The sequence below is a fragment of the Bacillus rossius genome (assembly GCF_032445375.1).
Source record: "Bacillus rossius redtenbacheri isolate Brsri chromosome 9 unlocalized genomic scaffold, Brsri_v3 Brsri_v3_scf9_2, whole genome shotgun sequence".
Taxonomy (NCBI): domain Eukaryota; kingdom Metazoa; phylum Arthropoda; class Insecta; order Phasmatodea; family Bacillidae; genus Bacillus; species Bacillus rossius.
Window position 1 is genome coordinate 27395475 of NW_026962013.1, and position 13102 is coordinate 27408576.

Genomic DNA, 13102 nt, shown 5'->3' on the forward strand with positions numbered 1-13102 from the left:
CAGGGCATCATCAAATTTTCAAATCTTATTTTGTCCAAAAATATAGGTAATTGTAAAAAATAAAATAACAAACATACTGTGTTTACTTTTGAATTCTATTAAAACACAAACGGTCCAGTGTTTCGTGATTAGGTTTGGTATGTTTTATTTTATTCTTACAACATTTTGATTTCATATTTGTTGCTTCTGAAACATTCTGCATTTGTGTTAATTTTACTTATTACTTTCAAATGGTTCTATGCAGGTTGACAGTATATACTCATTAACCATGGCATTATTTATTTAACAAACAACCCATAAATATGACTATAGTTTGGGATACATTCACAATAACACTTACACAGGATGTATGGAAGTTGAATGCACACAAACACACACAGCAATACAGCTCGTACAGGGCTCACTGAAAGTTTACGAACTTCTAACTTTTCTCCGTGCTGTGCACGAATTTCCATTTGCAGCCAATCTGCACAATCAGCATATACTATGTCAATGGCATAGAATAACCGACAGTTGTTTTGATATTAGTATGATAAAGAGTGAAATATATTAAAATATTAATTTATTTTTAAGGAAATTCTTTGTAACTTATTATTCCAAAATGTTAAAAGCAAAATTGTGAAATATAATGTTTGTATTTAGGTAAACAACTGCTTCTGTAAAATAGCTGACAAATTTCAAACATTTGAAACTGAAAAATCTCAACATGATAAAAGTAAATGAGGGAAAAATCTCTTGGGGTTCGAACTGCTGTGTTGTGTGTGAATGTAGATTCAACTTCTGTGCTGCACTTTTGCATCTGTGCTATTTATATGCTGTTTGCACGCTTTTGCAAATATAGCCTAGGCTTAAGGGTATGGCATGTCACTCACTGGAAGGCGATCATGGCTGTGTTGACCAGAGCGATGTTGTAGATGGCGTAACTAATGAGCCTGGCCTCATTATAAAGAGACTCGGCATTGCGCACGTTGTAGCACACCTTGATGCCCCAGGCCAGGAACAGGATTTCACCTGCAATCATTATAGTTTTCAGTGGTAAGTATTTTTTAAACTTATTTCAAAATATTTACAATGCTATTTAAAGCAAAAAATTTAAGAAAAAGCTTTGGAGATATATTTTCCAAATAATTTACTTCATCTTCACAACAAATTTTTTTTTTAATGTTCTATTTAGTCACCATGTTTAAATCCCAGTCAAACATTTATAGATGTGATGGTTGTCTTAACATGTAAGTATGAAAAACATTTCCTCCCTAGCCAGCAAACATGATAGGTCTAAAAAATGAAAAATAATTTTAAGAATTTGTTTAAGCAAGATTTGCATCCACTAGACTAACAGAACAAAAGAAATAATTTTATTCATAACAATTTAAATCACTTTGCATTGAGCCTCCGTCTAATGCACTGTGCCGTCTGATGCACTGTGTTGTTTATTACTACAGTAAAACCCTCTTAAGAATATTCCACATAAGAAATTGCCCCCATAATGTTTAAAAAATAAAGCACTGGAACTATAAAAAAATACACATAAATTTAATCTTTTAATAAAATTTCTCAGTTTAGTTAGTATTGTTACGATTATTGTGGGAATAACTAGTGGGTTCGTAAGGGATAGCCCAATTAATTAACACACTTTTATTTAATACTAATGTTTACACTATAAATTTAATTACTGCACTCAAGATCTCTTTCCACAACAATCAGTCTTAAACTTATTGAAACATTAACACTTTCCACTGGAGCTTGGCTCGACAGTGGCTCGCTCTTCTGTCCGCCTCTGACAGCTTCCTTCGCACACTCGCCCACTCCGTGCCGCAGCACAGTCGTCGACTATCGCTCGTCGCACCCGACTGGCTCGCCGGGCCTTCTCGCAGGTATCGCCTCCCGATATGTCCGCTTCGCTCACCAAGGGTCACTTTCCCTCTTCACCTCTCGCTGATCGCACGGGTACCGCCATTATCACTCCCCGAGGGGGAGACACTCTCACCTACGATCAGAGCTCTCCGAACCCTTGGAACTCTCGCGGAGACCAGTTTCGTCGCTTATATACCCGTGGCGTCCTTCTCGAAGGGACGAGAGCGGCTGTGACGTGTCGCGTCATCCCGGGCCGACCCGACGCCCGAAACACCCAGAACAGCGACGCTTGTTCATGCCACTCCTCGCGGCGGCTTCGGTAAGCCTGGAATTCCTAGACCGCTAAAGGTGACAACAGCCCGTGGTGGGACGGGGGGTGAAAGGTGGTGGGTAGCGAGGACCCTTGTAATCCGGCCAGGCACGCGTAGCATGCCTTACGTCAATGGATGGCGCGTGACGTCAGTAGCCGTGCGTGGCCATTAGCCCGCAATGAACTTGGCGCGCATCGCCAGGTCTGGTCTCTCGCGTTCGTAACACTGCCCCCTTCTTAAACCTGTTCGTCCCGAACAGGTAACGCATCTCTTCGTGGGTGTTCCCATGCTACTCGAAGATTAGGCCGCCTGCCTTTCCTCCATCGCGGGCTGTACAGCCTCACCAGATATCCCTCGCTCGCAGCAGATGTAGCCTCTCTCGTCGCCCGGTGACACTTCTGCGTCGCAGATGCTGCATGTCGTTCAGCCAGCTGCCCGAGACGGGCCGACCGTTGCCTTGGACGGGCCCGATACTCTTGAGTGCATCGCTTATTACCCTCCAACGATGTGCTTGTTTCTTTCCTTTTCCTCTCTATTCCTTCTCTCGCAGCTACTTGTTCACACAGCATTTCTTCCCGGCTCTTTTTCGTCTCTCGTCTCTTCTTGGTTCCTCGTCTCTTATTGGTTCTTCTGAGTATCGTCTGGACTGCATTAATTTCTGTTGCGGCGGATGGCACGCCTAATGACTTGTGTTTTGTCTAAATACTATTTTATTTAATTTCACTTCAAGGTCTACTAGTTTTGGCACATTGTTATTTAATAATTAACTTTCTACACTTATAATTATTGAAATGTGCTAATTTGCTTATCAAAAATAACTGTCAGTTTCAAGGGAAACGTTTTTGTAAGTCTTTTTTATAGGTAATCTTTATTAATTAAAGTATGGGTAACACAAATGCAGGAGCGGCGTACCGGAAGTGTACGAGAGGTGTGTGCGTGGGTTATGCCACCCTGTGCTGGGACTCATACCAGAATTCCGGTAGGGTTTTTTTTGTGTGTGCGTGAGTGGCGCGCTCTGCGCATGGGCAGTGTGGCACTGATCGTCGGTGCCGCAAAATTGAAAGTCTGCATCGTGACGCTTGGTGGTGTGTATACCTACGTTGGAAAGGGGAAGCCTTTTTTTTCACAGACGAGAGAGCCAAACGTCCGATCGTGCATCTTCGAATTTTTTTTTTCATTGTAAATAAATATGGCAGTGTTGATAAAAGGATACTAATGGTCAATTAGGTTAGTTTATGTACATTATATATACTTTAAAACATTGTGTACGGTTGATTTGGTTAGGATAACTACATTAAAGATACGGAAAAAAAACATAAACTTCGGGGAACTTCGGCTCTCTCTCGTCTGTGAAAGAAGGCTTCCCGTTGGAAAGTGGGGTGCTCAAACACCTTTGTGGGGAGGAACATAGAGTTCAGAGAGACTGCACGACCGCCAGAGCGACGAGCACCGCCTGGACTCTGGCTGCAACTCCTCAACTGTCAAGGTAAGATCCGCTCTTTATTTTAGCCTCTATGGTGACGGAACAGATTCTGGAATTTAAGTTTTGCATGAAAAAAAGTGCCTTTCCAGTTTGCTTTTGCCGAGGCTTAGCACTAATTTTGTTTGTTTGATGCGGCACTTTTTGGGGGGGTGAGGGGAGGGCAGGGGAGGGAATCCTGGAACTATTTTGCCAGTTTTTAACGGGGCCCCGTAACTAACTCATTTTATTTTTGTAACTAGTTTTAAAGCGTGACTTAGTGTTACGTTTCCGCGCGCCTCCTACGCGAGACAATGTTATGGCATGCAGTGAGCAGGAGTGCGCGGCCAGGGTAATCTAGCCCGCGCGCACTGGACTGCGAGCGCGGCGCGTGCAGTGTAATCCCTGCGGTAGCCACCTGTCAGTCTGGAGTGGGAGGGAGGTGGGCGTGGGGGAGTGACAGGCTCTCTTACACTAAGCCGGCACTACCAGGACAGTTACAAAAATCAGTTTTGACCCTTTTTTTTTTGACGTGACGTCTAATAAATCGATGAACGCCGGCTGCACGCACGAAAAAGTGTCCCGTTACGCACATTGGCCCGTTACGCTGTGTCCCGTTACGCTCATTGGACGCTTGCGCCACATCTATCTCCCTTCCACTCTATTGGCCTATGCGTCCGATTTCATTTCTAAACATTGACTAAAGTTTTAATTGCTAACATTGAAACTTTATTATTTGAAAAAATTGACTGTCTGTAAAGTCGGTTTACCGACGATAGTTTAACGTGAAAAATTATGGTGATTCAAATGATTGATTATAGATATTTGATTACATTTATATGAAAACTTGTTCATAATTATATTTAAACTTTATAGCTAAACGCCAGTCTTTAAAATTAATTACAAGTCATCTACACGTGAACTGTTTCGTCGACTGTTTATAAAGTGAAGTGAAAAGTTAATGTGGTTTTCATTGCTTATTACAACAACAATTTCGGCAATAAAGGTTAATTATTCTTGCATTTTAAAAATCTAATTACTAGTATAATTTCAAGTATTTATTCTTTTATTATTAAAATAACAATGATTCAATTTTATTCATAAAAGTATGCAATCATTTCATCAATGTTTTGTTATGACGTCACGTTAAACTATCGTCCGTAAACCGACTTTACAGACAACCAATTTTTTTTTGCCCTATACTGCAGTTTTACTACGAACTATTGCTTCAGTTTTCGTCCCGGACCTGTCTGCGCAAATCAGTTAAGTAATGGAGCCATCTGCAATAAACTTACATTTCACATCCTTCGTTCACGAGTCGTGCAGAGACGCGATCGCACCCACAAGAACAGTGGTAAATTGGTGGCACACCCAAACCATAGACAACACAGACTGGAAATTTAGTTGCTGGTTTAGTATTAATTATTGTAGGTTTAAGAATTGTGTACATGTATGAGTAAAAGGTTTGGTCCACGACTAAAAAATACATTAATAAATTCAGTAAGAAGTAAAAACAGATTATTTCACTCTGAATCGTCTTAATTTTTCTCTCTGTTATTCTTTCTCTCCCCCTATTCACTCTGCAGTTTGTTACACACTTTGTTTTGAATTTTAATGTGTTTAACATTTTGGATGTTAGTTAACTTTTTTTTTGTGTTGTACCCCCCTAAATGATGGAAAGGGGGAGGAAGTTACACTCCTTGTACTATCTTCATGACTCCTTGTGTTCTCATCGTCTCTTCTTGGTCATTCTTCACCTCTTCTTGGTCAATCTTCTTCTCTTTGCATTTCCCATCTATTCTTCACTCATGTTCACTTCTCGGCTTTTCTTAACATTTTTCCTCTCTCTTTTGTCTGTCTTAGACTCTCCTTGATCTGTCTTTATCTCTTCTTGTTCAATCATCATAACTTTGTAACCCATCTTAATCACTTCTGTGCTCTTCTTCAACTCTTCTTGGCCTATCTTCAGCTCTTATTTGATATTTTCTGACTGTTGTTGTTCTCTTGGCTGTTCTCTTCTTTGCTGTTATTCTTCTCTTGGCTTATCTTCACTTCATCAATTTTGAGCATCATGGCATTATCCAACTCCTCTTGCGAGTCTTTCGTTTCAGTCTTCTTTTAATTCTTCCCTTCTTGGTTACATTTACTCTTCATGGCAATACTAGCCTCTTCTTAGTGGTCCATTATTTCACTATTAATTTCATTCTGAATGGCCTCCTGGTTACTCTTCATCTCTTTCTGATCAACCTTAGTCTCTTCTAGGCTATTATTTGTCTCTCTCTTCAAGGCTATTATTCGTCTCTCTCTTCATTTATTCATGGTGGTTCTTACTCTCCTTCATTTCGCTCTGTTTTCACACTCGTAACAATGCGTATATATGAAATTTAAAAAAAAAAATTTTTAACAGGTTGGTTGTAGGTATTTAAACACTTTGAAAAAAACTAATTACGAAAACGAGACACACAGCATCAAATGTGAGAAGTTATAAGATCTTGATCCCCATGAAAGTGGTTGAATTCAGAATATATTTATTTATATATATATATATGCAGGAGTTGCATTGTGCGTTTCTGCCGCTGTAGCTCGAACTTCCGCAGCAATAATTTGGCCGAATATTATATATTATTTCGACAGCTTTTCTTGGAGTGTGCAATGTTCTCAATAATGTGCCAAGTAAATTTACCAGAATATAACATAAATAATCGATGTAGAAGAAATTGCCGAGTAGAAACTGGCAACCGCTCCATTTCAACCGCATACTGTGATACCGGCCAGATGTTCTTCTCTTCCGTTTTAACGCATCGCTAATTAGAAATTTCGGTATTTTGCTTCTAGGCATTGTAAGCGTATGTCACTTCAACAATGTAACGCACAAACCGGAGAAAGTACTCTGACCCCGTAAAATTTGAGGGAACAATATCTATCATCGTGCAGCAAGAATTTTTAATGAAGAATGGAAAGACCTCCTCCGTGTACCTAAGCTTTAAATTTGTGGTTGATTTTAATCTTAGCATGCTGCTGGTAATGTTCAAAACTATGAAAAGTGCCAGTATAACTGCACTGTGTTTGTTGAGGTCATTCAAACCACTGGGACAAGCAATGAGCACCTTCTTATCGTACCAGGACCTGGGGTACTGTCATATTTGATCAGACTGATTTATGTAAGAAAGTTTCCCTAGTTTAAATTCAGTTACCAGTATAACTTCCAATGACCGTCTATGACGACTTTGCTGCTGTCGACGCTAACATGTACAGTCAAGAGGACAATAAAAACAAAACATTAAAAAAAATATTTTTGGAAACCAGTTGCCAAGAAATTTATCTTTTTCTTTTCTTTTGTAAAAGTTTAGGGATAAAGCTGTTAAGTTCTACAGCGTATTAATGAGAAAAAATACAAATGAAATTCTGCATTTCTACAGTACAACTGTCTGTATCGTATCTAACATAAAGTGCCATCTGTCGGCATTTGGCGCAACTTCACGAGTCCACTGCCAATGGTATAAGCCAAGGTCTTAGAGCTTAGGGGGGGGGGGGGGGAGCCCCGTTTGCGCTTACAAAATCGTAACTGGGAAATGAGAATGATAAACGTTATCCCGAGGCTCCCTCCCCCCTCCCAACCCACCCACCAACCAACCTGGGAATCCTACAGATTTTCGTCCATGGTGTGAGCACTTACTTTAACATAATTTTTTTTAATACTACAGTGATTTTTCTTGTGACTATTCAGTAGACACAATATTACAAATATACATCTGTAAAATTACAAAGATTTGAACTTTAACAGAAAAAAAAGTTGTCAGTACGGTACGAGTTACAGATGGAAAGGGGGTGTTCCATGGGGGGGGGGGGGGGGGGCAAGGAGGGCACGGCCCCTTTCTGAGGTTGATCTTAATTGCGCTTGCTTCCAAAATAGAGGTTATGAAACGGGGTTGACAAAATGTTAAAACCGTCAAAACGATATTTTTTTTATGGGAAACTTTCTGCATGTCATATAAAGTTTTCTGCTTTTGTTGCTCGAGTAGATATAGGCCGATAAACGCGGGTAGTGCCAGTGGCGTAGCAAGCGGGTGGCAGGGATGGCCTCCGCCAGGGGCGTTGGCTCTGGAAAGGGGGGGGGGGGGGGGCGGTGTGCGGGACGCCACGACGGTTTCGCGGTTACTGGAACCCCTCCTCCCCTCTCGTTTAATCCAAGAGGGGGCGCCATTTTCTAGTCGAGCCAGGGGCGCCAGTCACCTTTGCTGCGTCACTGGGTAGTGCACATCATCCGAGATGACCGGTGTCGGTTCACCCTCCAGCTCACCTATGGCGAGGCTGTGGTCCCACCAGTTGTAGACGCACTGCTTGAACTCGAGCCCCGCCTCGTCCACGATGACCTCGGCGGCGGGCGGCGCGCTCAGCGTCCAGGTGCCCAGGTAGATGAGCATCACCAGCAGGATGGGGAACATCCACTGGAGCAGCTGCTTGTCCGTCAGCTTCACCTTGTGCGCCGACTTGACGCGGTACGTCAGCGACACCCTGCACAGCGGGCCCAGCTCACATTACAGCGGCCCAGCTCACATTACAGCGGGCCCAGCTCACATTACAGCGGCCCAGCTCACATTACAGCGGCCCAGCTCACATTACAGCGGCCCAGCTCACATTACAGCGGCCCCAGCTCACATTACAGCGGCCCCAGCTCACATTACAGCGGCCCAGATCACCACTGCGTTTGTCTTTGCTTCTCACATCTCGTCTTCTGTACACGATTTTGTTCTCCCAAAACAAAAAGTCTTTTTTTTTTAATGGTTTTTACGAGCTTGATGGTAAATTTTGGACGTGACAACGTCTAATAAATCGACGAACGCCGGCTGCACGCACGAAAAAAGTGTCCCGTTACGCACATTGTCCCGTTACGCTGTGTCCCGGTACGCTTGATTGTACGCTTGCGCCGTATCTATCTCCCTTCCACTCGATTGGCCTATGCGTCCGAGGAGAAGAAAGACAGCGGCAGCACGCAACTTACATCCACACGTGAACTGTTTCGTCGACTGGTTATAAGGTGAAGTGAATAGTTAATGTGGTTTTCATTGCTTATTACAACAACAATTTCGGCAATAAAGGTTAATTATTCTTGCATTTTAATAATCTGATTACTAGTGTAATTTCAAGTATTTATTATTTTATTATTAAAATAAAAATGATTCAATTTTATTCATAAAAGTATGCTATCATTTCATCAATGTTTTGTTATGACGTTGTCACGTTAAACTATCGTCCGTAAACCGACTTTACAGACAACCAATTTTTTTATTTCAGTCCTAGCATGTACTGAAATCATACATTGTTCATATATCATTCGTATGTGAATTAAAAAAAAAAAAAATGTTTTCCAAAAACCCTGAAAAACTCAGGTTTATATGATTTTCAGGAAACCTAATTTTTTTATCGATTTGATTAGTGATACACAAAAATACCATCGGTTGATCTAAAACCGCATACCACATTGCTTCACGATTTCTTTAAATGCTAGGACTGACAAATATTTGCAATTTAGAAGAAAAAAAACATTTTATAAACAATTGAGTAAGGTTTTACTATGAATTTATTTGAAATTGTGTCCAAAAACATGAAATAATAGGAGAAAAAATAATTAAGGATACTACCGCCTTAGGCCTCGTTTTCATTGGTCGAGCATGCTGGGCCGGGTACCCCGTCTAGCTTGTGCCAGGCTGTTCGCACGAATGTGCAAGACTGATCACGTGACGTCACGAAGAGCACGTGCACGAGGGGAAGGAGGGCGGTTGAGTTACCGGGCCTCAGAATGTACCACTCGACGGGAGACCTAAGATGTAGGTACATAAAGTTCTGCCATTCCCGATTACACCCGAACAATTCACCTTCGGCCAACTTCGGGTTTTGTTTTATTTTTGCGCAAGGAAAAATGAATTCAAAATTTAAAAGTGGTCGTCGGTTAGGTTAGCTACATTAAAACGCTTTAAAACACTATGGACGGTTAGTTAGGTTAGTATAGCTACATTAAAATAAACAGAGAAATATAAATATATATAAATAAACCCGAGGTTGGCCGAAGGTGAATATTCGGGCGTGTTCGGGCAGGGACAGAACTTGATGGACATCTTAGGCTTCCCACCACTCGACTCGCAGGGTAGAGACGGGTACTCGACTACGTCATACCTACTCGCCCAGTTCACACTGGTGTGGTGAAAGGGCGAGTCACGGCAACTGGACCGTTTCACTCGCCCTTCGACCCGACCGATTCAAACGAGGCTTTACACACGCCTTTCTTCAATGGGCCTTGACTATTTGGGGGGGGGGGGGGGGGGGTTATATATTGCTGATGTCACTGCAAAAAAGTTAGTTTTTGTTTTTGTTTTTCGGTGTTCGGCCGTTTCCATTCCTTCGTTGCTCAATTCTCATCGAATCACGCCCCTCCTAATCTGGAAATTCCGCAACCAGAACTAAGTTTACTGAAACGTCTTGTCACAGTTTGGTCAGGGAAAATAGGAAGAAAAAAAATTGATACTATCATCAGGGTTACGTGATTTTTTTTTTTTTTTTTTTTTTTTTTTTTTGCAAATTGGTGCTGAAACTATTATTTTTTTTAATTTAAAAAAGGTTCTTTTCATGATTTTTCAAAGCATCGTGATGGGGAAAAAAAAGCGTTTGCGTGGAGTCGACGCGTGACTGAAGTGGAACTTCTTACTTGTTGGGTACAGATAGAGATAATTTATTTACAATTTAAATCAAACTATTCACTTAAAGTGAAATATACTTTTTTAAAGTTGATTGCACAAATCAGTAACTCTTTTCCACACAAATAAATAAATTGTAGATACTTTAAATAAAATAAAATAAATATGGCAGCATCAATCAGCCGTTACGAAAACTGATAAGTTCACGAATACACGTTACGCGAATTTCGTAGCAGCACTGCTGCATCATTTCTGCCTAGAATATAGCATGGCTACGCTACGAACGGAAAAAAAAGGGGGGGGGGGCATTCCGTCTTCCCATTCGACCGCTATTGCATGCTGACGCACTCTCCTCTTCTACCGGTTCCCCCACCACGTACCTAACTATTACCCTTATGCGATCGGAGTTTTCGTAACGCAAGACCCTCAGCAAAGTAGTTTCACTTTAAAAAAAAGGGGGGAGGGGGTTGTCTGTGAAGTCGTTTTACGGACGATAATTTTACGTGATAACGTCAAAAGAAAACATTGATGAAAAATTGCGTACTTTTTAATTTTCAAATATTATTTACAGTTTTTGCAAGTTTAATTTAAATAATTTTATTTAAATATTTATAATCACGAACAATTAGTTAAAAAGCCCGCCTTAACCTGATTGATATTAAAGATGATTTTCTCGCACGGTGGTTCGCCGGTTCTTGCACGCTCGGCTCAGGCGGAACGTGACAATGAGTCATGCTTTTTCGTGCGTGCTGCCGGCGTTCATCGATTTGTAAGACGTTATCACGTCAAAAAGTATTTTCTGTTGCGTTGAAAATTGTGTGCTCAGAGACCAAGTGTTGCAGATGAGTTTCGAAAGTTATACCTACCGTGAGGGCGAAATGCCCTGCACCCGTCAATCTCTTAAAGAAAATATGAGTGTTTGGGGAAAGCGTGCACAGATCTACCTCGTGGCCGTCATTTCAAGTTCAAGGTCACGTGGGAAGTCTCATCACGACAAAATATAATATAATATAATATATAAATATATATAAATATAATATATATAAACATATATAAATATATATTAATATATATAAATATAATATATATTAATATAATATATAGTCAAATATAGTGCTTCCCAAGACTAGTACACGTCTTTGAAGATGGAGCAGAATATCATTTTCACCGTAAATAATGGAGAAAGTATAATATAGAACATTAGACGTCTGAATTACGTTTACAACCACCACGGATTTGGCCACTGCAGCAAAATTATTTACATTGAAGTGATTTGGGGGTGGGGGTGGTAACATGCCGCAAAAATATGAGGAAAGCACTCTCGTATAAACAGATCTGCTCCAACTTTCTAGCGGCGGTTCTGCTCGGGAGGAAGCGGAATGAGATTATCTGAAATGCCTGCTTGCCTCCAGGTCTTCATCAGCAGAGCCGTGTAGGTGATGCAGAACCCGAGGTGCCGCGTCCATTTTGTGGCTATGCACGCGTACACGTCCAGCACTGGAAATATGGCGGCCATCTAGACATAACATTTTCACTTTCTTATTACCTACAATAATTGCAATTACTGTTTACAATGCAAAGCAGAAATTTTTCTTGAAATGTTATTTAAATTAGTTGTAAAAGTTCATAATCAACAAAAGAGTCAGTTTTGTACAAAAGGGAAAAAGAGGTTAGAGCACTTTAACTGTGTTAGAAAAAAATCATGCTAAATATTATATACTTAACCCCTTCCCACCTTCCAGGGGGAATATTTCGCATACATCCCTTACGATTTGTAATGAGAAAGCCAGGGTCATTGTGTATTTCCCCCCTTCCCTTCTGTACCTCAAATAATTATAGTTTCCAGTGTACAGACGTCTTAAAACATGTATATATAACCTAGTGACGTAACTTCACATTCCTACTCTAGAATTATATTTCATATTCTAAAGCGCCTGTATATCCATGACCTTGAGGCCCATTTAGATCGCCTCTAAGCGCAAAGCTTTGAACATTGTCATGCACGAAGCATCTGAGATTTTAAGGGTTGGCGCAAAAATGGAGACACATATGTCAAGTCTTTATGGTGCTTTAAAAAAAATTGTACAGGGAGCTTCAAGAATTATTTTTTATTGTATAAAACACCTGTTATGGATACTTTCTCCGAGTTAATTTTGCAGTGTTGAAAACTCCGAACCCTGCTATACGGGCCGTTGTCAACGCAATTGCAACACGACACACAGTATCATCACATTTCTCGATTGCATTCCACGCTGTTCTTGTTATTGCGTTTGACACTGAGTTGTTAATTTATGTGTAATTCGAGAAACGGCCACCACGTGGAAGCAACCCGGATTGCTAGGCATAATTTCAATGGATGGTATGAATGTCAAAACAAGCTTTATTGATTTTTTATTAATGTTTATTTATGTGTGTTTACTAATTCTCGAGTAATGCCTGACGAGAGAGCCATACCCCGAACTTCCCCGAAGTTCATGTTTTTTTTCCGTATCTTCGATGTAACTATCCTAACCAAATCAAACGTCCAAAATGTTTTAAAGTATTTATAATGTAGCTAACCTAACCTAATTTACCATCAGCACCTATCATTTTATCAACACCGCCATATTTATTTACAATGAACCAAAAAAAAAAAAACCCGAAGATGCACGACCGGGCTTTAGGCTCTCTCGTCTGTGAAAAGAAGGCTGCCCCAGTTTCACGATTGCAAACCCGCCTCGCTTCCACCGCAAATGTTCGAAAGCACCGCCCCATTGTCCTCTCGACGCAGAGGCCTTGCAGCGGCG

The 13102-nt window shown here is 40.9% G+C and overlaps 1 protein-coding gene across 1 annotated transcript in view; it reads right to left on the minus strand.

Moving 5' to 3' along the window:
* The window catches only part of LOC134543291 (probable G-protein coupled receptor CG31760), a 55128-nt gene that overhangs the window by 12364 nt on the left and 29662 nt on the right, over positions 1–13102 (minus strand). The window contains exons 8-10 of the mRNA XM_063388200.1: positions 11723–11832; positions 7925–8139; positions 873–1011 (exon numbers count right to left, since the gene is read on the minus strand). Of these exons, the coding sequence (XP_063244270.1) occupies positions 873–1011; positions 7925–8139; positions 11723–11832 (464 nt within the window). The remainder of the gene's footprint in view (positions 1–872; positions 1012–7924; positions 8140–11722; positions 11833–13102) is intronic.